Raw genomic sequence first — 26568 nt, forward strand, 5'->3', positions numbered from 1 at the left:
AAAAAAAATCAACACTAAACCAATGCACAGGCCGACCTGTGAAGCTGCCCTTGGTTCTCTTCTTGCGGCTGGTGACAGTGAGGAACTCGTCGGTGAGCAGATCGAAGGCGGTGGCGCGTTTGTCCGGGTCGGGCTCGAAGCAGCGCAGGATGAAGGCTTTGGCTTCCAGGGACATGGACTCAGGGATCTCAGGGTGGATCTTAAACATACCAACCTGAATTAAATAATGTAAACAAAAACAAGAGTTGGACGTCAGGACATTCCAACCATTAGCTGCGTTTTTTGATAAGAAAGAGACTCCTTCATCCTTATCAGAGCCTGGGGTTAAGTTTTGTGATTACCCACATCTCTGAAACAAAGCCTCAGGCCCTGCTGAGGCAACATTCTAGGAAAAGTGAAGCTATTAAGATCAAGCGAGAGACTCGCACTAGAAATTCCTGTCATTGTTGGAACGTTGACTGAAGATTATCCTGGAGGGGCCCCTCCCTTCACACACATTCCTCAAAAATGAGTGAAGAGCATATACTGTACACAGTGTATGGTGGTCCCTGGAAAGGTTTGTATACTCTCAATTTTTGCTTTTTTTTTTAAACAATCCCAAAAAACATCATTTTAGAAATAGAAACATGTAAGAAAACTCGATTTAATTTAGAAAAGAATCCATCAGTAGAATTTCAGAAGAGTTTAAGCAGCATTCTATATATATATATATATATATATACACAATATACAGGGGCCTGTACACAGTATAGATAGAAAGAGGGAAAACAAGAAAGGAAATTGCAAAAACAAAATATATACATATACAAAAACAATAAAAACATAGTATATATATATATATATATATATATATATATATATATATATACTAAACTAGCTGACTGTTTGTGGATTGGTTGCCAATGTTCTGGTTATACACTCAGACAGCTACAGGCAGGAAGGAGGGGTGGAATCTCTCCTTCACACAATGCGGGTGTAATAGTCTGCCACTGAAGGAGCTGTGCAGTGCTGTCAGAGTGTCCTGGAGGGGGTGGTCAGGGTTAAGTAAGGAATGACAACTATTCTCTCACACGGCAACTCAGCTGTTCAAAGAGACATTTTATAAAGAAACCACTGATTTGCAACAGGGAGCATGGGCCAGAATGATCACTGACTGATCAGGAGCAGTTCATACGTATTACTGGCCACACAAGGACAAAATACACAAAAAAAGGTGAAAGAAAAAAAAAAATACAAAACGATAACAGAAATACACATAATGACTCCAAACCCACATATGGAAACAAAACTACCCAAAATATAAACAAAAAGACATCAAAATATAGTGTCTGTTCAAAAAGAGAAAATGAGTAGCAGAGGTTCTCAATTTATGGGTCTGGGAACCATTTGCAAAAGAGAACTTACTCCATCTTTGCAGCCATGGAAACTTTCCAACCGTGCACAGTTGGCAAAGAATCCAATTACAAAACAAAAGACACAGGATTGGCTTTTAAAGCTGCTCCCTAGGCAGCCCATTAATTAGTACAAGGCGCAGAAAAAAATATCACATGCATTGTGGGAAATGTAGTGAATGATTGTTACATTTTTAAGCAGAGCTGCTGGTTTCTTACTAGTTTGTTTAGTTTTTGGTTCAGTTTAGGGTAACTGATTGTAAAGGTTTGGGGTTTTTAAATCAATGTTTTGATTATTTTTATCTATAACGGTATTTACAATGCAACTTAAATATGGATTACTATTGCAGCAACACATCATCAGTAGGGTAAAACTAACAGAAAGACAGAAATGTTAGAGTTGGATCAATCAATCAATCAATCAATCAATCAATCAATCTTTATTTGTATAGCGCCAAATCATAACCAATGGTATCTCAAGGCACTTTACAGTAGAGCAGTCTTAAGGACGGACTCTTCATTTTATGGATACACACATATGCATATATACGTATATACACATACATATGTATCCCACACCCAACATGAATTCATCATGGCGGCAAGGAAAACCTTCTGTTAAGCAGCAGGAACCTTGTGTGGATCCCATTCCTATGATGAACAGCAATCCACGTTATGCTGTGTTTGGATTATTAACGTATATCTGATTCTGATCCTGTCATGATTTAACATCTAAACTTCATAATTTTGCCCTTTTAAAAAAGTTTTCTATTTTCCTTTTTTTAATAAATTCTCAAACTGGTCTCCAGGATTTTTTAACAACATCCTGGCTTTTGTTTTGTGTATGTTATTCTTTCAAAGGTCGTGCACTAGGATGCAAACACCAGGTGTTGGAGACGCTGCATTTCTCTAAAGTAATGCAAACATTTATTTTGCCTGTGTGACAGTGAATTGTGAGTGTTTTGAGTTGTTGTCGGGCTTGAGAGCGCCAAAACTAATCTATCAGTTTGGAAACCTTTGCTCTAAATCATCCTCATGTAAGGCTGTAATGAACATCATGAACATTTTCCTGTTATAATACAATGATCATTTCATCTTTCTTTCATACGTTTTACATTTTTCTTTTATTTCTCTTTCTTTTTTTGGGGGGGTTTCTTCCTCTCCAGACTTGCTCACGTAAAATTGTTTAAACGTGTATTTATTATTAATAAAAGTGCCGTGAATGATCTTTCTTAGCACATCATCATTTGTTCAGTTACAGGAAAGAGTGATTGATTAATGTGAGTTATTGTTTTTATAATTTACAAATGAATGAAATGAACAAACAAACCAAAAACAAGATACTTACTCACAAACCAAACAGCTTTTAACAAATAATCTTCTTCCCTTGGACAACAGTGTGTGTCTCACCTTGAACATGGCGGCCTGTGGTTCTCCCAGTTCATAGAATGGAGGTTTTCCAGTTGCCATTTCGATGATGGTGCAGCCCAGAGACCAGATGTCGGCGGGTTTTCCGTATCCTCGAGGACCTTTGTCGATGATCTCTGGAGCCATGTATTGCAGCGTGCCTGAAAAGAATGGATGATAACATAGAACTGAAGCTTATCACTCACATCAGTTTATATGAGAACCACTGACAGTTTTTAATAAGCATTAAAAATAAAAAAATTGAATACACTTTTTCAAACACCGTCAGTTAAATTATTCCTCTTTATTGTCCAGTGTCGCAAACACGAATCACTGTGTAAATCTCGAAGCTGAAGTTTAGATCCAATGTTTAATTTTTAGTTTCAGTTTAAGTCCAGATTTAATCATCAGGACTATTTCAGTTATAGTCAAGTCAACTAAATGATATTAAAATTTTAGTCGACTAAATCTATTACAGAGAAGGTCGACAAAAATATAAAGCATTAGAGTTCATGAATTTTTTTTAAAGATGTATTTACCATTTATTAATGTGGGACGGTATTAATGTTTGTAAATACACACAGATTTGATGTGATCAATGTGTGAGACCACATGATATCATCAGTTCTGACAAAATTAGTTACATTTTTATTAGTCGACAAAAAAATTCCTAAATATTTGGAGTTACAGCTACAGCAGAAAGGAAGGTCACATTTCAAAAGAACTTTATTTGTTTTTTTTGTGTGCAACTGAAATGTATTTAACTATTATTTACATTGGGGTACAATTTGTATACTGAGGGACAGTTGACTACTTTAGAATTTATTTTAGCTACTGTGGTAAGGTAAGAATACAATTAATCACAAGTTAATCATGTTTTCATTAGTCAGATTACATTTTTTTGTTTTTGCCTAAAACTAAACATTTTAATTTAAAGGTTAAAATGTTTCAAGTTGACACATGCATCAGCAGCACGGTACGACAGAAATGCTGTAAATGCCACGAATAACTTAGCTTTGAGAAATCTGCACACACGAGCATTTGTCATAAAATTGACGAGATTGATTTTTACTTTTACTTTTTTGTAAATGTACTCATCACGTGAAAAAACATTCTTCCGATTGTGGATAATCCTTTTTTTTTTCTTAGATAAAACATCAGCGACTGAGCCAATCAGAAAACTGTGTTTTAAACTTGAATTATGCAGATTTTACCAGCCAACAGTGTCTTTGACAGCAGCTTAAGGTCATAAAATGAAAAGTTATTTAGCAAAAAGTTTACAAAAAAACATTTTCTTTCCTTTAGGAAACACTGGAAAATATTGTACTTTGAAATTTACTGCCTTAACAGAAGTGTGGATTAAAAGGAATTCCTTTCAAAATAAAGGCACATAATTGTTTTTTTTTCCCAGGCAAGAAATTCCTGTGCACACGGCCCTCTGAAATAAGGTCTGTGGACCATGAATGGAGGATATCAGCCTCGTACACAGTGTCAGTAACAGCCTAAAGTAACATGTGCACATCTGAGCTGAAGGGCCTCCTTTGTTCCATGAATAACTTATGGGATGCTTGTTGGCTGATAGTGAAGTGCCATACTGAAAATAGCAGGCAGGGAGGCTTCTATAGCAAACCTGAGCTATTAAAGGAACTGACCTAGTTTCAGGACAAGTTGTCTGCTCCAATCAGCACTCAGATCATCCAAACAAAAAGGTCAAACGGAGCTAATGTTGGTGGATCAGATGAGGGAAAAACCGCCTGATCCAACCACGGTGAGTTTGTCTGAGATCAGAGTAAACTTACCTGTGAACGTCTCCGTGCACGGGTTGATCCCAGCTAGCCGTTTGGACGTGCCAAAGTCAGATATCTTCAGGACGCCACTGTAGGTGTTAATGAGGACATTATCACCCTGTGGTTCGGAAACAAAGCAGTGAGAAGAGAAGAGGTGTGTTTGGTTACATGGCAGATGATGCGTATATGGTCGACGTGTTTGTAAAGCAGCCGACTCTGATGATAGTCTGAGATACACAGATATAAAAAGAAGCGTTTATGGGTTTTAGCAAAGTTTGCATTATATAAACACTTCTATTCATCGTCTACGAAACTCCAAATCCCACAATGCAATGCACAAAACTTTTCGAACAACATCATTGACAGTGGGTGAGCGCCAATTTAAAAACATTTTACATCCTTTTCTTTAAAGCAAATCATGTTGGATTCATTGATGTATGAGGCCTACACTATGTCTTTAGCTGATAAAATTTTTTTGTCTCCAGCAGCTTTAAGTATTATTAATACAACAATGAAAATGTCACAGGATGCTTTACAATTTAAAACTTTCAAAGTTTGTTTAAAATTAAATCCAGGGCCCGGTTTTTTGGATAACGGATTGGATCAAATTAGTTTTTCAAAAGAAAAAACACATTGTATAATCGGATTAGATCATGTAATCCAATCTTGGTTTTGATCGAGAGCAAACCTTTAGTTTAAGTTTTTCAGAACTTTTTAGTAGTATTGGTATCACTTTGATGCAAAAAATCTGGATTAAAGTGATCCCATCAGAAGGGTGAATTTCAGGCCCAAATTAAGATTGAAACTTTACAAGTGTATCAAATAATACTGTATTTTGATCATGCAGTATAGCATAAAAGATATCCAATTTACTCATAAGGTTTTAATTCGACAGTAAAGTAGAAAGTGTTTGAGCTCTTAAAATCCTCCTCCAAACAGCAGTCAATACTGACGCCAATAACAGATTTCATTTTGTCACTAATTGATGCATATTTATCACAATCACATATATTGTTTTGTTTTTAGATTATGTTTTAGTGCTACATACATAAAACAGGATAATAAAGAAATGGCAACACTGGTTTTTCAAATTCAAACCAAACCCAGAACGGAAAATGCCTTTTGCATCGGTACAGAAAACAAAAAACAAACACCTTTATTAGTTTTCTCCATTACCGATTTGCCAAATTACGTGAAGCAAAAGAGCTTAAATTTGAAAAACAAAGCGTTTTCCGTTTTTTCCTTTTGGTTTTGGAAACAAATATCAAATAATGAGTGTTTATTTCGTTTTTCATCTTTTTGTTACATAATAAAAAACGAATGAACGAATGATACACGAATTTATTGCGTCACTTGTTGCAGAATGCAGGAGGTTGGTCAGGGTCTTCAAAGGCTTGAAGCACTCTTCATCAAACAAAGATAAGCACTGTTTAACCAGATTAGGTGATCCTGAAAAGTTTCTATCTGGAACAGATTGATCTAATCCGACGTTGCTTTGAAAAACTGCCTCAAATGTAAGATAGATTATGTGATCATGGACAGCAAAAAAAATCTGGATCAAATTTATCTGGATTAAACCTTTTGAAGAACTGGGCCCAGGTCTTAAATCAGCCTTGGGTTCATTGATTTGAATGCTATGTCACTTGAGAGCGAAGTAGAGACAGCAGGTGTTGGTTGGTGGAAATGCAGGATAAGCAGGTAGAAATGTGAGCTCGATGGATGTTGTGTTTTCACTTGCTTATTTTCCAGGCTGCCATCCTGCTGTGCTCCTCAGAGCCAATACCTGTCAATCATCACAGTGTGACCACTGGCCACCGCTGACACCCTTTAACAGACATAAAGCTGCTCTTCATTTGTCATGATAACTGTGTGGTTATTTAGCCTTGCTGAAGCGTAAAAGAAGAGTGTGCCATCCTCTGTGCACTGCAGGTGACATCTTTATGACATTTAAATGCCAACATTTACATCCACACAGAGTTTTTGTGTCCTAACCTCTGCTCTCTCACCTTAATGTCTCTGTGAGCGATCTGGTTGTCGTGCAGGTACTTCAGGCCCTCCAGAATCTGCCGTATGTAGAAACCTATGGTGGGTTCGTTGTTTTTCAGCGGACCCCACTTGGACCGCAGCAGTGCAGACAGACTCCCTGAACACAGAGTCCAACAGTCTGAATACATGTCCTCTCCTGACATCACTCCAAGGGGCTAAATTCAGGTTTAATGTGTTGTACGGAATCGGCAATCCATGCTGTCCCCAAGCACGTTCGTCACCTAAAGTCGGGATTATCATCTGATTAAATGTACCAGTATGTGATCGAGAAGTTGTTCTCGTAAATAATAAATAGGGATTTACTCACAAACAAACTTGACCTGGACTTTGGAAAAGTTTTGTGGATTACATTTTGGGATTTGGAGTCCGATAGAAGAATGCAAAAACAGAAGAGTTTCTTTAAGAAGTACTTTTACTTCATTCTTAGAGTGATTTCTTGCATTTTTTCGTCAGAAAACGAGGACAGTGATTCACTTCGTGTTCCCCTTTATTGGCGTCAATCTGATTTCAGCCGTATTTGAGTGTTTCCATTGACGCCACAATATCAACAACGCCATTGTTTTTTCAACACCGGAAATGTCACTTTGGCAGAGTTTTAGGGTCACCCTGGCATCATGAGAACAACTTTTTGATTAAATACAGGTACAGTTTTTAAAAAATGCAAAGGAAAGAGGACTGGGGACATTCAGGCTTGGCTGTGGTACAAGTTTACGTGAGCAGGACTGCAGCCCTCCAGGACCTGAGATTTGTTTCTCTGTGTTAAAGCAGAACTAAGTAACTTTTTCATCTTAATAAATCCTTCTCATAGCCCCTGTGAGGGTAATACATGTATTTATGGGGTGATTAGGGGTCTTTCATCCCCCCCTGCTGTCTCTGGCCAGAAAACAGCACTTGCAACTTTCCTGCCTCTGATCCGGTGGCAAGACGTACTGCTTTACGGCAGCCCAATACAAACTAATGCTAGATTATGACCAGCCCTGTGGCTGCACACAGTTGTCTATAAATTCACTTTTCTCAAAATTATATCATGGCAAAGCCAACAAAAAAAGGCAGAGAAGACCTTTGTCCGAGGAACGGAGCAACTCCATGTAGTGACAGCTCAGCAGTGGCACACAGCAATCACACACACTGTCGTCACGGTAACAGGCACGCATACAGACTCACAACCCAGCACTCTATCAGGCAGCACACACACCAATATCCATCCATCTATCTATTCATCTATCTATCCATCCGTTTTCAGAGCCGCTTTGTCAGCACACAAACAAACACATTTCCACACTCCCTTCCGTATTACTCCCACATCATTCATTTATTTTACTTGTCTCTCTTCCTCATACTGTTCACATGGTCACATGGGACTATATGTGTAAAAGCGCCCTTAGAGTCACAGTTGTATTAGGATTTTTCAGTGATTGGTTGCTACTGTCTTGGGAGAGCAAAGGTGCGCATGTAGCTGTGGGGTGGGGCAGGCGGCGTGGGATGTGACGAGTGGTTACGACAGTGACATAACCAAAAGAGACCTTTAGGAGGAGAGTTAAGCACAAATTACTTAATTCTGCTTTAAAATACTAAAATCCTCTGCGAGTCACCTCCAGGGACTTGTTCCATGAAGATCTTGATGAAGCCGTTCTCGCTGATGGAGCCAAGGTACTGAACAATGTTCTTGTGTTTTAAGTGCTTGTGGAGTGCGATCTCCTCATGGAGAGGCTGAGAGTACCTGAAACAGTGAAGTAACCAAACAGTGAGATGATGCAGCAAAAAAAGACCAAGTATTCTGAGATCTGAGCAGAACAGATTAAAAAAACACATTTTAAATTCAGCTCCCTGCATGATTCAACCCCAAAGTCTCACCACTCAAATCCATTGGAAAAGTAAAGGCAAGGATTACAATTAAGGATGGGACATTAAACAAAGATATACAAAACTAGGCTCACGATAACAATATGAGATTTTTGGAAAGGGTAAAAAGACAAAATAAAAAGGAAAAATAAGCATGCTTTTATTTGACTGTACTTCCTTACATACTTACTCTGGATATTATCTTTTCAACTCAATAGTAATAATAATTAAAAAAAAAAACCAACAACTATAATTATAATATATACTGTATATGACAGAATTTTCCTATTTAAAGTGCAAAAAGTGTTGCTTTGCAAGTAAAACGCAATAACAGAGATTGGCAATTCATGGCAGTCTAACATTAAAATCAAATCATGCCATTATTAACAAAATATCTGTGCATGAACTTTGCATAATACGTTTGTTAAAACAACAAACTAGAACAGTCTACACAGCCCAGATTTAAGATATTAGCATGTTGACATTTTCTGGCAGTAATTGGGACCTTTGGATGTTGACTAAGTCTCCTGCGGCTAAAAAAAATGCTCTTGCGACAAAGGCAGCAGAGACACCCCCCCCCCCCCCGCCCCGCAATATTGCGATCCCACTTTCTTCCCCCCTAATTATAATCAGCTGAGAAAAGACAGAACTGCTAAAAATCAAACTATAGATAATAATGACAAGATGTCCTTCTTTCAATCCTAATAATCCCAGCCAGATGTAATGTTGATTAGAGAGCTGTTGAACCTCATCTTTAACGTAAGAAACCAAAGAAGCCTGACCTGCTGTCTCTCTCTGGTATTTCTTTGATGGCCAGTCGGACTTGGTTGCTGAGGTCTCGACCTGCGTACACAACGCCGAACGTGCCTTTTCCCAGCACCACCCTCTCCCCGTGCTCGTCGTACTCATAGTCGTACTGAGGAGAGGAAGGAAAGATACACGGGATGAAGAAAAATAGCTTTAATCGGATCTACAGTATATTCTAATAAATGACTTAGTTAATATGGGTTAATCGTACAGGTTTACATGTATGGATGTGGAGTGGGTGTGGTTTCCATTGCTGCTGCAAGTAAACACCAATGATCATTTTCGGAAGTTTTGCCCTTTTTTTCACTGTTTTGTCATCAAGATATCCCAAAACTATATGTACATGGTAAGTTATGTCCCCTGAATCATATTAGCCCCATGTTCTGTGTCACCATTTCCACTGTGATTTCAGTTTGCACCACGGCCAGTCTTGATCTCGAGACCACATTTAGAAGGTCTTGGTCTTGTGTTGGTCTCAGACTGGCCGAACTCAGACCAGTCGAGACCAGCACTGATCTGTCATTCTTTATCTTCCTTGATGTGATCATAAGGAGAACCTTGTGGAACGGTTCCTGATATATGTTTATTGACTCCCAACATTTAGCATTAGCTCACTGATTGTTCTTCCTCCTTGGAAATCTTTTCCAGGCCGTTTAGTGTCAGACACCTGCAAAAACTCAGATCTCAGTCAATCTTATTTCTTTAGACAGAAATCCCTCTGAACACTTACTTTAGGCCTCATTTAACTGACAAGTAAACATCTTAGTTTCAGATATTTTAAATAATTCTGGACTTATCTGTGTTTAAACATACGTTGAAGGCTTTTTTTTTTTTTTTGGAAGAAATTAATAAAAAATGTGACAAGATTTTTGCATGTTGTGCTGCAAACACCTTGTTTTTGTCTGTCAAATGTATTGAAAAGAAAACTGAAGAATGCTCATTAACTGTTAACCTCGTCACAGTTTTTAAAATTGATTTTTATAATCTTGGTCTGGACTCGGTCTCGACTCCCAAAAGTCTTGGTCTTGTCTTGGTCTCAGTGTATTCTGGTCTCAGGCAATTCTTGGTCTAGAATAGTGTGGCCTGGAGATTGTTGTTGTAAACCAAGCAGATCTCTTTATGACTGTATAAGTATTTAACACTCTAAGGCATTTTTGCAGTTTTTTCACTGCGTTTGATTTTACCTTTATATTTCACATAAGGAAATCCATAAACCTTGCTTGTTTGGTATGATTTTTTTCAGGAGAACCTCCCAAATGTGACTGTGAAGTATTTTCTTTAATATGGCATACTGTATTAACACAGTGGATCTAAAACCACTATAAAGGTTTTTTTACTATAAAAGTCACAAACATTTTTTAATGAATCATTTTTATTAAATCTAAACTATATATTTCAAAAAGGTATATACAAATGAATCAAAAAACACAGTTACAGTATATAGCTATTTAAGGTGATTTTGTACAACTATTTACAAAAAAGTATGAATCACAGAAATACAGGGAAAGACAAATTATTTATGCCTCCTTGTGTTGATATAAAAAAATAAACAAATATAGTAGACACTACACTCTAATCTCACTCACTACACACTAACTAAACAGTCAAATCACAGTAATAATCACTATTATCTCAAATCTCTCAACTCACCCTCTCTTTCTCCGTCTCTGTTTCTGTTTACCTGTCGCTTGAACACAAAATTACCACTATATGTGGACATTTTGATTGGACGATACCTTCTACTTCTCAACCAATAGGAAAAAAGCTATAATGTGACATTTCAGCATTGCTGCACAACACTTTTGCTTTCATTTTAGAAGCGCTCTGCAGCGTCTTCCTGCATGGAGCCTGCACTGACAGCTCAAGAAAATGTCGGGGGAAGTTGAGAGTCTGGGTGTCCATACCTACCCATATGGTCCTTTAAAACTGGACTAATGTGTCGATGTGTGGCTTAAATTAATATTATAATAACTCAACACTGGTCTTTAAAATGCGTGTTGTCCAGGACTGAAGAAGCTTGTTTGGTTGCCTTAATCCTGATAAATGGTTAACAACAAACAGTCTGAAATAAATGTTTTGTGTGCGTGTTGCATGGTTGTGGTGTGTAGTAAGAGCTCAGGTTGTGTCTGACAACAGTCCTCATTTTCCCTGAGGCTGACTAGAGTCACATCAAACACTCTATAAACAAAGCTGGAGACATTTGATCCGTGCAGAGCCGACTGGAAAGGGTGCGGCTGTGTTTAGTGTAATTAGCTCCTCTTTTCCTGAAGCCTGTTGCTATAGAAGAGTTAAATGTGACAGCGTGAGGGCTTTTCCCAGCACACTACAGCTCATTATGGACAGTGTAGATACAGTTATGATGATTGAAGCTCCCACCTCTAAAGCATCGGTGTCACAGTCTCCTTCCTCAGGACCTTTCCAGGCTTCTTCTGTTATACTGTTGACCATGTCACAGAAGCTGTCAAACACAACACAGAGCCATTACATTATGACCACTGATTTCTCACATTTAGCATAGCTTCAGTTATGGAGCAATATGAGGACTGACTGACACATCATTAGAAATGTGTTAGTCTAATATTATATTTAGACTCATATTTAGATTCTGTGTGTTTATGTGGAAATTAAATTAAACTATCTATCTATTTATTAATGTATACATCTTACTGTAACTCTTATTCTATTATTATTATTATATGTAAATTGATATATAAAGCATTATAACTTTCCATTCAATTATGCACTTCTGGTTAGATACAATTCACATCTTATTACTATGTTTGTTCAACATGTGTGATGACTAATCTAATATGATCTAATAATAGTATTTGCTCATAATTGCTTAAAAAAAAACATTAAAAAGTCATCATCATTTAAATGATCTTCATTTGTATAAAAATGTGAGGTAATTAATTAATATGAAAATGAAATAATACAACTTTGGAAAAAACAAACAAAAAACATGGTAGAAAATATCCTAGTCTTAATTGATATCATTAAGTGGAGAGTGATAAAACAAAGATATTTTAATTAATTTGAATCAACTTTAAAAATAAATTTCTCAAATTTATGATCAGTATTTCTAGCAGTGTTTAACAATGAAAGCTTTAAAACAGCTTGGAAGAATATATTTTTTAGTCAAATAAAATAATAAATAAATTAATTAATTAAAATCAAATAGAGACAGCATGGGCCTCAACATTATTAACATTGTCGGAAATGTTTTGCGCATTGCATTGTAGAACGTGGAGTCCCATAGACAGATTAAGTTTACAGTGGAGATAAAAACAAACTTTAGAGCATCAATTTAGACCTTTTACATATTTGCTTCGAGCAAATGATCTTTGACTTATTGATCTTTGAGGCCAACACTGTCTTTATCTGATAAAAAAGTAGCTTTAAAGTATTCTGAGTGATTTTGCTTAAAAAAAAATTCTCAGATTTGTTAAAGACAAATTTGAGTTTCGATTCTCAATTATTTTTTTTCACTGCACCTAAAAATGATTGCAGACATCAGATATATTGTCAAAAGTGCAACTTTATTGCTGTGATTGTCCTCAAGAGTTAAAATGCATAGAACAATTCAAAAATATAAAGTAAATGAGGTTCTGTCATTCAACAATTTCAAGCTTTAACCCAAACTCTTCCATTAGCATCTCAGCATAGTGCGAATAAAATATTAAACATGCCGGTGGCACACATATAGCCTACTCAAAAGGTAAACAAATGTAAACAAAAAAAGGGCTGGCTCACATCGCGCTACGGTAACCTACAAGGACGGAATGCGATAAAGTCCGAAAAAACTGTGGAGGGAAAAAATAAATATATATATATATATATTATTTTTTATTTTAAAACTCAAATTTGCAAAATAAAAAATATTTTTAGCTACAAATTTGATAAATCGATTAAATAGATTTTTTTGCCCAGCCCTACTTTAATGTAGTTATTGCAAATGACAAATTGCAGCTCACATGCTGCACAGCGTGTTAAACTGTGATATTAGCAGAAAGACTGAACCTCCTGCAGACTTTGTTTATATTCAAAGCTATTAAACATCATCAGTGTTTGTTCAGGTGTTTATTTCTGCCAGAAGCAACACTCGTCATTAATGACACTCTGTTGCTGAGCTGTTCTTTACATATTGAGATGGACTGGTGTTGTCATTGGAATTTATCCATCATGTGTTATGTATCTAGTATTTACACACTTTCACCACGCACACGCACACACAGAGTGAACTAGCCCCTCCCCTGCTCCGTAACACCATCACACATGTTGAACCTGCAGGTGCTTCTTCACCCACGTGTGAACCTTTCCTTTTTCCACAACATTTCAGTCTGTTTCCTGCTTCGGCCTCTCGAACCCTTCCTGCCCTCGCTGTCACTGCTGGTGAATCACAACGGCATCACAACAACAGCCTGCATGAGTCACCGACTCTCATGGAGCTGGAAGTGCTCGAAGCCTCACATGCGAGTGTCGCAGGTCGGATTGCTCGCTGATGTCCCAACAAGGTGTGATCAGAAGGAGTGAGAAACGTTCCACCTCACTGCAGCAGCAGACTGTAAGATGACTAATTACAATGTCAGAGGGATCGGAGTTAATCAGCACACTGATGCTGCTTAGATAATGAGTGTTTTCAGGGGAATCCACTGAGCAATTTGCAGCACGCCGCTCATTAAAAGTGTTGTTTGGATGTGAAAGGGATGCAAATTAAAAAAAAGGAAAGAAAGAAGCTCAAATTACATTTTGGATCTTCTGTCCTTGAGCTCCTCTCAATTTGTAAATCAGTTCTTTCCTCGATTGTCCTCCCTCCGTTACTTCCACCTGGTACAAATGTCTCAGTTTTCTAGTTTTAACAATGTAATCAAATCTTCATTTGTACCTGTACATATGTGACAATAAATTATATTCTATTCTACTTTTGATGTGGATGATCCAATAGCATCACGTTTAAAGGTTAAAGAAAATCCCTCCAACACATCAACGTCCTCACAGACCACAGCATGAACTCATCATGTTCAGTCTGCAGGTGTTTGAAACACACGGCACAGCTTTTAATGAAGTTAGCTTTGAAGGTCCTATCCAATGTATCAATGCAATGTTTACTTTTAATTTACCTCAGTTTATCTAATGAAGTATTTATTTAACTGTGGCCTCATTTTAGTTCACATTGTAAGAAAATGAATCATTTTATAGTTCGTAGCTGCTCTTTTAAACCTATCTTTAAAGCTCATATCCGAAGTTTCAGACAAATCTATGTTTATGTATAATTTTTTTAAATTTGAAAAAATACCTAACTAGTCATTTATTATGGTCTACTGTAGGTGGTCATTCATATACATCAATGTATACAGTATAAGACCCGCCTTTGTCCTATAGACCCCATAAAACCCTTATAAATGGAAACGAGCGCCAAAAGGCTTCGAGTTCCTGGAGTGGACTCTGTCAATCAAAGGGAATGCGTGTGCGTAAACAATGCACGGAAATGAGAATGTGTACATCACAACAGCAAAAAGGTATCACTGAGCAGCATAGCGTCATGTTGGAGCGCTCCGAAGCTCTTACTTCAAAAATGTCCATTGCCAGGATCACCCATAAACCTATATCAATACGTCCTGATGCGACGAAGTGCGTGCACACGCTTAGAGGCGTGGCTTTTGGTAGATTGCAGAGGAAGGGGTAGGAAGAGGGCAGGACATCAAGACGTCCTCTCAGAAACTCCAGACCTCAGCTTTAATGTGCTTATGTGTTTATGTTTTAGGTTGTTTTATTGTAAAATGTGGATATTTACCTCTGTCAACGACGTTTTGTTTTTGCCAACATTATTTATTTATACATGGGAAAACAACAAGTGATCAAATTTTGGTGATGATCCAGATCAAAAAACTGATTCTGGATCTGTAAAAAATAAATAAATCAATAAATCCTTATGTTAAGCTCTTTCAGCTGGTTCTACATCACCCTCTGTGGGTGACTTTGCACATTACATGCTCTGGTCTATTCTTTGTTGTAAATGTTTGCTTTTGTAAAAATACTGTACAAATAATCCTGATGTTCTTGGTAAACTGATCCAAAGTGTATAATTGTGGTAGAGGAGTTGGTTAGGACTAAAGCTGGGGGAAATGTTAAGGGTTCACGGTAATAGCTTCAAATTTAAATACATCCGTTTGAATTTCCTTCCAATCGGCACGAAAAAAGGAGGAATGTGTGTTGGTGCACATAAAGATTCATTCATTTCCGTCACAGTTTCACGATTCCCCATGTGATTGGGCTGGCACACATGTATGCGTTCAATAATTCATTCATTCACTCAAATCATGCAGTTGTCCGCAAACGATCCACAGTGTGTCTCTCACACTAGATAAAATGTGACATTTTGTCAAATCTAAATACTGTTTCCTTTTTCCTTTACATTGAATTTTGCAAAATGAAAAGCTTTAGATGACATAAATAATTTGATACTGTTGTGAAATGCTTCAGAAATCTATTAGGTGCAAAAACCTTCAGATTTTAATTGATCTCGTTTCATTATTTAATAACATTCCTTCTATGTTAAAGTGTTGCTCTTCAGTTGCTATTTCCAGTAAAACGAGCCTCTCCATGATCTCCTCTCCTTTATAAATACAAGGCTGACAAGAGAGTTAAATGAAAGAGTTAACGTTAAATCAGACCAACCTTTTACAGTGCATCTCTGTACAGAAGTAGATCTGGAAGTCTTCTGCGTTATGAAGGACATAAAGGAAGGCACTGCGTTCATCGAACTTGGAGATGCTGAGGAGGAGAGAGTCCACAGTCAGCTGTGCACGCTAATGAAAGCCACTTCAGAGCAGAAGATATGACTCGCATAGAGAGAACGAGGCTATTTAGACTCAATTTCTGACATTTAGGTGCCTGTTATTAAACAAACGGCCGCCGCAGAAGGTAACTGGCAACTCTATCAGCTAAGCACAAGCTCAAGCACGTGTTGCAGCAGGTACTGCACAAAGCACTTAAAGGGGTCATCAATGAGCAGTTGGTCAAACTCACTGATGCAGAATTCCTACAATAAAGATCAACACACACAGTTTAAAGTACTTTAATTAAAGCTTTTGTGAGGCAGGATGAGCATTTTTCCTCCAAGCACTTCTTAGTGAGTGGGCCAAGACCAGAGCTGCTGAGCTGGACAATGGAGTGTGTGTGTGTATGTGTGTGTGTGAGAGAAAGATCTGCCATTGTGTCCTGCTGACTGTCTGCAGGCTGAGTGGGCACAGAAATGAAGTTGTTCCCTAGCAACGTGCGAGCACGGCCCTTCATTCTCTCTCTCTCTCTCTGTGCGATCTGACACTAAGTTGTTCCTCTGAGAGACCGAGGAGGAAACGGAGCAGTCCCAGATATTGTGAAGAGCACTGATGTAGTGTGAGGAGATGAAGTAGTGACAGCTGCAGCACGACAGTTTCTCAGTAACAGATTCACTCAGAGACATAACTGAAGTAGTTAGAGTTGGGGTTTTTAAAACTTAAAACAGCAATTGTTTATCGACAGAAACGTTCCATCTATATCAAGTGCAACAACCAATCTTGTTCCAAAATACTGTTTCAAGTGAGTCAACCCTTACTTTTCTCTACATTTAACAAAACCCACTGACAATAAAGCCACACAGCTTTAAGCGACTGAGATATTAGCCACGCGTATGAAACACAGGTTACATTGTTTGCCACATCAACTGATCACTTTCATTAGAAGCCCTGCTTTACCAATATCAGCCAATTACGATCACATCCCGATCCTGTTCAGAGCATCCTCTACAAAGGATAATTAAATTGACATTATGAAGCTCACAAAGCTGCAGACACTGACCTGACACCTCGGACGGACGTAGCGCTGAAGTTCCACTCATGTATCCCTTTATTCTGCAAGAGCGTTAAACAAAAAAAATACATCAAAAGTGCATTTACATCAGATATTATAATTAGAGGTATAAACGTGGTCATGAAAGTTACTTTTAGAATGTAAACCATTCAGATGGTTAATTTATTTTCTCAAAAAGTGGTGTTAGAAAAATAAATAAAGCCACTGTAAAAAAAAAAAAAAGAGGAGAAAAGAATAAAAATAATTAAAAACCACTAAAAATGACAGAAGAAGAGCTGAAACCATCCGCGGCAGTTTAATCCTCATTAGCATCTGAGCATCAGGAGTGTTGCTATAGTTACGTGTTATGTAACAGCAATGAAAACACAAAACATTTTAATAAAACCAAATTCTAATAAAGACGGTCTATTATACCACAAGGTAATCAGGGAAAATTACTCTCCAAGGTAACTTAACATATTTTTCAACCAAGCAATATTGCTGTGAGTAAGATGTTGTTGAACTAGTTCATGTTAGTGTTGAGTCATCTGGAGAGCAAATAAAGCAAGCTTCCTTCACTCACTCTGCATCAGGAAACATCTTCTTTTCCTCCCATAAACATTATACTTTCTAAAATATTGCTAATAAATTATTGAAGATGGAATTTACTTCACTAATCCCTTTTAATCTGAAGCTTTTAATATGAATCCTGTCCACACTGCAGCAATAGCTTCATCTTTTCATCTCAGGTTTAGGAGAGGGAATTCTCATTTGTGAGGTCAGGCACTGATGTTGGACAAGAAAGCCTGGCTTCCATTGCCTCGCTAATTCATACTAAAGATGATTTATTTGGTTATGATTTCCTAAGGGTTAGCGGTGAGCCCAAAGCATTGACTTTCTCCTATACTGTATTTCTCCCGCATCCATGAAAAGAGGTTGTGTCTTGGCGTGTGTGTGGCATTGATAATATGAATAATATATACATCTTTTTAAATTCTAAGACCTCATTCTTCTTCCACTGTCCACTCCATCCTCTCCAGCTGTTCTTTCCCAGCCCCTCCTCCTGGGATGCAAAATTGTGACGTTTATTGCATTTCACCAATGTAAAGGTCGTATTAACGCGACCTAGCCGTTCAGACAGCAGTTGCTTTGAGAAATATCAGATACGCATAAGATTTAGGAACACATAGAAAGGGGCCTGGGTGAGATTTGTGCAGTTAAAATGGATATACACAGTAGGTGGCATGTGGGCAAAAGTGCCCACACAAATGGTGGCTTGAAATTGTGCAAAATCCGATCACAGGCTAAAGCTATTTGAATTCTTTTCACAGGAACTTCAACCAAACCCAAACCCTGATTAACATCTGGCTCTAAATGACGCAGATCAGAAATGAAACGCATTCATTTAAACTCTGTTCACACTGTTCTTGAGCTAATCTAAAGGCAGTCTGCAGCTATTGCCTTAATAGATAACTGGTGTTTTCTATTAGTAAGATTTTATCCAATCAGTGGACACCAGGGATGCACCGAATATATTCGGCCAAATATTGCAAAAAAAAGCCACATTCAGCCTTCGGTTAAGTGAGTTAAAAGCAAGGCCGAATAGTAGTGTGTGACGCAATCAAACAACGTGCAGTGATTCAGAAAAGTGTGTGTGCGTTGCTGCAGAACCTGCAGCAGCTCCTCCTTTCCACACACAAACACAACCAGACTCTCTTCTTTACGCTTACCGCTTGCCGTCGTCCGTCACCGCGTAAAAGTTGGAAGCTGTCCAATTCCACAACCGAGTCCGTTAGCGCTGTGAGCCACGAATCCATAAACATCCCCATTGTTTCCTTACACTACACCGGGTCTCACTGCATAGACTGGTGTAGCATTAGCACGGAGTGCTAACAACTTTTATGTGTAAACAATGGGTCCGTGGCTCCAAGCAGTGACTCCCAACATGATCGGCAGCAGAAAAAGTAGTGCAGTTTGGGCGTCCAGTAGTGCAGTTTGCATTTACATATATGGCTATAAAGTATAATATATATTCTATATTAAACCGCAGTGTTTGTTTTAGCTGTTAGATAGAGAGGGAGGGGGAGGAGCTCACATTCTAGGAGGTGTGTTAGGTGACGTCACCTATCAACGTGGGCAATTCAACTCGCCCATTTAAAGCTGACTTTTTACAAAATGTGGAATAACAAGGGAGGGAGGAAAAATAAAGTTTTCAACTTTGGCCCTATGAATGAGGCTAAAGGGATGTATATCACTGTAGCAAAACCATTAGAAAGTGATTTTTTCATCATACCCCTTTAATGCACTTTAGCTTTTTTTTTTTAATGCATGTTTTGTTTTATTTGAAGGACTAATATAAATGAAAAACTTTGTTGTGCTTTTTTTGAAAAGCAAAGGCAACAGGAATATTTTAAAAATGACATAATATTCAGTAAACATTTACTTTCTTTAAAAAACGTCTAAAAATGTATTCTAGGCTATTTAAAAAAATAGTGAAAAACTTAACCGCATTCGATATTCGGCCAAGCGTTTATATTTTATTCGGCTCCGGCCTCAAATTTTAATTTTGGTGCATCCCTAGTAGAAACCAAACATCCTTCTTTTGCCAATGACCGTGACGCAGTTTCCATGGTTGAGTGACTAACGGTTGTTAAATTTCTCTAGATTAGAAAAACAACACAGGTTCACAAACTATGGACAGAAGAAGATGACGTTAAAAGATGTTTGTTTACCTTATCATCAGGGGCAACGTGCCAAATAGATACTGTGTTGTCATCAACATCTTTGTTTATGGATAAATATGAAGGCTGGTACACTTTGGTGGGCTCCAGTATCAACACCTGAACAAGAAACAAAAGTAAGCAGTAAAAAAAGCTTTATAAAAAGTTACATGTGTTACCATTATAACATTTATCTGCATCATCTCATGGTGCAACTCAGACAAATAATTAACAATTGAACTTATAAAGTGGCAAAGCCGTAAAAAGATGATCTTCTGTCATCTGTTATTGTCATACTGATATATGAGGAAGAGGAAGAACAAGAAGAAGAAACTCAGATTTCCGCATCAACAGGTGTGTGTTGTGCTAGTAATCAGTTCTGCAGTTTAAAGATGTGCGAACGACCATCTAAACCAGTTTAAAGGCACACCGTGGACTTTCTGACCTACAGAGTTGACCCAAATGAGTTACTTTAAATGATTCTTCAGGCCAATATACAGTACTTGACAGTATCAATGCTCCAAGAGGGGCTTCCCTCTTGAAATACCGACTATGTAAGTTTGGAGGAGACAGACAGTCTTTAACCAGGTCATGTGACCTGGACACTGCCTGGAGAACGTTCCACTTTACAGCAGTCACGTGACCACGTGACGTCACAACATACAGGCATTTCCCGACCCGGCGCCATTGTTGTAGGCAGCTGAAAGGAATTAGCCTCTGTTTACAGTCAAAAGAGAACAATAATGGTGCACTAATCGCTGTGATAGTTCAGTTAAACGTGGATTCCCGTAACTTTGGGATAAGGATTGGCTCTCAGGGCTGGGCTTGCGCCGCAGCTGCAGTCTATGGGCTGGAGGAGCAGCCGCCACCGCCCACTCTTCTCCCCGCCACCGGGTACCCGGTGCTCGGCCCGCCTCACCGCAATGATGGCACTTCCCCCCTACTCCCTGGCCTCGCCACTGTAGTCGGCCCCATTTGCCGCCGTGCCGACCCTCGGCGAAGGGGGCCGATGACTGCGGCGAGGCCAGGGAGGAAGGCTGAGTGCTGGGACTCCAGCGGCGTAGAGAAGAGGGCGGCGGTGGCGGCTGCTCCTCCAGCCTGTAGACTGCAGCAGCAGCGCGAGCCCAACCCTTAAAGCCAGTCCATATCCCAAAGTTATAGGTCAACTACTGTCTGCATACACAATCAAAAGACAAGGGAGGTTGGCCTGACTGACTGTTTGTTGATTTTTGCGACAGTGCTGCGGCGCGTGTGGCCACTATGGGCACTTGCGTGAAAGTTACCGGTCTAGCGCCCCTAGTGGCCAAAAGTTACACAGTGTGCCTTTAAGTAGACGTTAAAAAGGTTTAACATGCCAGTCCATAGGTGGCAATAATTCACCTGAAGAAGCACGCCAACTGCCAATTTGAGGCATTAGAAAAAGATGCAACTTTAAACACTATTGAACTCGACAGTTAACATTTTTATTTTACTTTCATTTAACCAGATAAATTATTGAGAACAAGTTCTCATTTGCAATGATGACCCAGAAGTAGTTAGAGTTAAGGGACTTACTCAATGTCCCGCAGTGTATTTGAACCAATGACCCACAGGTTACAAACCCACTTCCTTAACTATTAGGCCAAGTGAATATTTTACCCTGGATATTTACTCTACTACTAAGGCTGAGCCCTTCCATACCTTCCAGTGTGAAGCCACCAGTGAGCGTTTGTGTGTGATCATTTGGTCAAGGTTCTCTTGGGATGCTGGAAGTTGCCAAAAGGAACGATTGGTTCAAGTTTTCAGTCACTTACTGGGAATCGGACGGAGGAGACGTCTTTTTTGGTAGCCTCCACCAAGAAGTCCATCCAGAAGTCTACGAGCTCCTGTTTGGGCGGCAGCTGATCACTGCTGGGCTTTTTGAAGTGCTGGTAGATCAGGATGGTCTCCACCAGCGAGCGCAGGTACCTGAGAACCGAGCAGAAAATACGTATTTAGGAGAAAGTTCACCAAACCGGAATCCAAAATCCTGAAAACTTGTCTGAAGTCACAGTTTGAAAACACCATGAATAAGTTGGTGGCAGATCATTTGCATTTATATTATATTGTTTTTAAAGCAATAACCTTATTTCAAAACACGTAACCCCGACAAACAATAGTGTTTAATTGTGTTTCTGTGCAGGGCCTCATTTTTCTATTTGACATTAATGGAAGTTTAAAGAGGTTTCACAGCATTACACAAATAAAGACCAGCAGGGGCTTCATGCACCGAGGGGCACACACTTCATTGTAAAGCTGCAGATATGACACATTCCACTAAGGTCACAAGGAAACCAGGCAGAAATAAGAAAGCGAGAACCGATTATATATACATTAAAATAATGACATTTTAGTTGTGCTCTTGGTCTCTTCTTAACCGTTAGTGTCAGACAGTTCCATAACTTAATATTTCAGGGAAAGTATATCATAAAAACAAATATCAATAAAACAACAACACAAAGGTGCGATGCAAATGACCAAAGTGACATTTCCTTCTCTTCACAGACGCAGATGGCTGCTTTGGGATCTGTAGTGTGACAATCCGTCTCCTCACCAGATGGGAGCTTTGAGTTTGAAGAGTTTTTCAGAGGCGTGGATGACCCTGATGCTGTCACAGGCCAGGATGCTGGCACCCAGGAAGAAACCCACGTCCCAGTAGCTCTGCAGCTTGTCTAGGCTGCCTTTCTTACCCAGCAGGCTGCTCAGTTTGACACCTATATGCAGGAGAAGAAATGATGAATTGGAGTTTGAGGAGACCACAGGCCTGAGAACATTAGCAAGACAGGAAAAACCCATTATCATAGTCCTGGATATTTTACAGAAATCACGGTAACTAGTGATGCACCAAAGTGTTATTAATTAATCGTTAATCAACACAACTCTCAGGATCCAGTCACAAGTTAACATGTTTACTCAAACCAGAACTCGTAAACAGATTAAAGCAGGGGTGCCATGGTTACGGCCCGCGGTCCAGCCCCTGCCTGATTGTACATCACATCCGGCCCGTGGTTGATATGGTTGATTTTTAATAATTTTTTATCTAATTTTTATTTATTTTATATGTGTGTCCCGATTTCATGTGTGAATGGACTATTCCTGTAATCTCTACATGAGATGATGACAATAATGCAACATAGCAGCTCCGGTAAGTGTTTGAAGCAGCTGAAACAGCTGCTGTTGCTGCATGGCGCATACACTTCATAAAACAGTGTTTTTCTGACTCACAATCACAATATCCACTTAAATAGCCATGTGTTTTACTGTACTGTGCAGTTTTCTGGCTAAAAACAACAAAAAGTGTGTGAAGAGCAAAAGAAAGTCGCTAGTGATCAACTGTTGTGTGGAGTCATAGGTGGAGTCCGCGTCTATGGACACGCCCACTCACACAGCCCTGTTTTAGAATTGGTCAGAAAGTTACTTTTCAGAGGCTAAAACTCCAGAAAACAGGCGTGTTTGGGAAAATAAACCTCAACTACTATGTTGTTGGGGTTCTTAGAACAAATGGAGATGGGTGAAAAATAGCATAATATGGGACCTTTAATTTTGGTGGAATCCATCAGTTAGTCTGTTGCTGCTGCTCTCCTCAGCTGCAGCTGAGCGAAGCTGGTGAAAGTTAAAAGGTGTCAGGCTTCTACAAGTAAAATGTAGCTGAAGAAGGCTTGTCTCTCCATTTATCATAATCCTGTGTTATATGGGTGGGAGGGAATAAAAGTGGTTGGGGTTGACTAATGTAGGCTGTACAGTAGGCTAGTGCCATAGGCATGGGTGTGTGGAAATGTGGGTTGGAGTTTACTGGTGTTGACTGGCAAAGTTAATGTGCCATCTTTTATTGAGCCAATGTAATGTTTAAAGATAGGTCATATTCGGCAATTTTTTCAAGAACCTTTTTGTTTTACTAACTCCTACTGGATATTCAGTCACTTGGTCTACTGTGACTCATTTAGGCCTACTTGGCCTGGCCTTCTTTTAATTGGCCTAATTATGCATTAGCATGTTTTCATGTGCAAACCTTGAATAAATATGATCAAAGTAATTTACAGTTCACACTTGTATTATTTATAGGAAATGTGTTTTATCTATTTTGTTGCATTTCTCATTTATAAATGTTGGCTACTTGTATGGATAGGACAATGTTTAGTTTTTAGAGGGTAACTTGCTTTAAGCTGCTATGTAATTGTAGGCCTCATTGTGAGGCTATTGTGATGCCAATGCAATTTATTTTTCATGTGCAGGCCTTCATGAATATTTTCAAGCAGTATATTCATGTGTTGAGTCAGTGTTTGGTCTTTCAGGCCAAAAGTGTAATTCGGCCCCCTGAGGTCTAGCTTGAAAAAAATTTGGCCCCCTGACCAATTTCACCCTGGCACCCCTGGGTTGAAGAGTATTTATAGTGGAAATATATATAAAATAAAAGCTGCTCAATGTATTACCTAAAACAAAATATTTGCACATTTATTAAAAAAAAAAAAAACAAGACACTTTTTGGAGCGATTTTATACTTTAAAATAAAAATCCATGGGGAGCAGCCGAGGTTGGCCGAATTCGACAAGGTCGTTGATTTCAGTGCAGTGTTTACATAAGGTCCCTCCTGATTTCTTTGATTCCCTCTTTATTTAGGTTTTTGTTGTGATTTTTTCTACATTATTTTAAAGGCACACTGTGGACTTTTTGACCTTAAAATACCAACTATATAAGTTTGGAGGAGACGGACCATCTTTCACCAGGTCATGTGACCTGGTGAATGCCTGGAGAACATTTCACTTTATGGCAGTCCCGTGACCGCAGGCTCGGACATATATAGTTCCCACGTGACGTCATAACATACGGGCATTTCCCGACCCGGCACCATTGTTGTGGGCAGCTGAAACAAGTTTAGCCTGTGTTTACAGTCAAAAGAGCACAATATGGTAGTATCGTGTTGGGTTAATGGTGCACTGATCGCCGCGATAGTTCAGTTAAACGTGGATTCTTTAGTAAGGGATGTCGGCAAGTCAGATCTGTAACTTCTGGAAAAGGATTGGCTCTCAGGGCTGGGCTCGTGCCTCGGCTAAAGTCTATGGGCTGAAGGAGCAGCTGCCACCACCGCCCTCCTCTCCTCGCCGCTGGAGTCCCGGCGCTCGGCCTTCCTCGCTGCGTCAGTGGCGTTTTCCCCCTAGTCCCTGGCCTCACCACTGTTGTCGGCCCCCTTCGCCAGGGGTCGGAGAGGACGGGCGACCCGGCGTGCACAAGGTTGACTGTCCGCCCCAACCCCGGCGGACAGTCAGGAACACATTTTAGGTATTTTAGGACCTCAGCCCATTGATTTGATGTCTGTGTGTCAGACCCTCAGCTAAGGAGGCCAACGACTGCGGCGAGGCCAGGGAATAGGGAGGGAGCGCCACCAATGCGGCAAGGAAGGCCACACGCCGGGACTCCAGCGGCGGGGAGAGGAGGGTGGTGGTGGCGGCTGCTCCTCCAGCCCATAAACTGTAGCCACGGCATGAGCCCAGCCCCGCTTCGCACCCCAGCCCTGAGAGCCAATCCTTATCCCAAAGTTACAGGTCAACTACTGTCTGCATACACAATCAAAAGACGAAGGGAGGCTGGCCTGACTGACTGATTTTTGCGACAGTGCTGTGGCGCTTTTGGCCAAGAGGGGCGCTTGCGTGAAAGTTACCGGTCTAGCGCCCCTAGTGGCCAAAAGTTACAGAGTGTGCCTTTAAATACAGTTTTATTTATTATTACGGACAACACAAAGATGTGTACTGAAGCTACTTCTGATGTGTATGAAGCTGATATTGTAAGCTATTGGTGCACATTGTAGCAGCCACAGCCGGCATAGACGGCTGCTGCATAGTGAAGACATGAAGGCATTTGATTGGTTCTTTCCATTTGGACCGACTGGCAGGGATTGGTCAGAGTTTTTACAGGATTCCAGCTCCTACACTCAGCATGAAATGATCATTTCACCAAGAATAACAAAAAGTGTTTCAAAACATAATTGTGGAGTATACCTTTATTGAAATTAGATTTCAAACATTTCCTTTAACAAAATATATAAGAGAAGGACAAGGGAACACATTTTATGTATTTTAGGACCTCGGCCCATTGATTTGATGTCTGTGTGTCAGATCACGCTGCTCACTCAGCACGCAACTCCATTGAATGCAGACTGACCAAGTGATGGAATATTAACAACAGCAAACAGTCGCTCAACAGTTTCCCAATTAAATTCTCAGTGCTCCTGAAGTATGTGCAAACCTTTAGACACGCTGCAACCTGCAGTGAAGAAGCTTTGGAACTGTGATCTATCCTGACTGATTAGCTAACATCAACACGCTTCCCACGAGAAAATCAGGAAGCTGCTGTATTATTCTCAGGATTGTTTTCCACATTCCTGACCCTCAGATTCCAGAGAAACCCAAGCCTCAGTTACATATTTAACAAATATAACCCACCCAATACATTATATGAAACAGTTACATGAAAAAACTAGCTAAACTAAAATGAGCCTTTACTTAACCAGGTGAAAATAGTCATTGAAATTTCACATCTGTCATGATCTGAGGTTTTGTGGGTGGGTTGTGGATTTATTTGTCATGTTTTGGTTTCATTTCTTTGTTTTCAGTCGTTGTTTGGGCTGCTCGTTCAGTTAGTCTTATTCACAAGTCAGCACATAAGCGTTATGACAACAGTTGCATCAAATGTTTATTTAACCCTTGTGTAGTCCTATTGGCTGAA

The 26568-nt window shown here is 39.4% G+C and overlaps 1 protein-coding gene across 1 annotated transcript in view; it reads right to left on the reverse strand.

The window, feature by feature from the left end:
- map3k5 (mitogen-activated protein kinase kinase kinase 5) overlaps positions 1-26568 on the reverse strand; it is an 87211-nt gene that overhangs the window by 13136 nt on the left and 47507 nt on the right. Inside the window, exons 9-20 of the mRNA XM_028439334.1 lie at positions 22403-22562; positions 21624-21777; positions 19843-19950; positions 17120-17172; positions 15959-16054; positions 11657-11738; positions 9256-9389; positions 8224-8351; positions 6592-6728; positions 4598-4703; positions 2802-2959; positions 37-214 (exon numbers count right to left, since the gene is read on the reverse strand). Of these exons, the coding sequence (XP_028295135.1) occupies positions 37-214; positions 2802-2959; positions 4598-4703; positions 6592-6728; positions 8224-8351; positions 9256-9389; positions 11657-11738; positions 15959-16054; positions 17120-17172; positions 19843-19950; positions 21624-21777; positions 22403-22562 (1494 nt within the window). The remainder of the gene's footprint in view (positions 1-36; positions 215-2801; positions 2960-4597; positions 4704-6591; positions 6729-8223; positions 8352-9255; positions 9390-11656; positions 11739-15958; positions 16055-17119; positions 17173-19842; positions 19951-21623; positions 21778-22402; positions 22563-26568) is intronic.

The sequence above is a fragment of the Gouania willdenowi genome, chromosome 24 (assembly GCF_900634775.1).
Source record: "Gouania willdenowi chromosome 24, fGouWil2.1, whole genome shotgun sequence".
NCBI classification, from domain to species: domain Eukaryota; kingdom Metazoa; phylum Chordata; class Actinopteri; order Blenniiformes; family Gobiesocidae; genus Gouania; species Gouania willdenowi.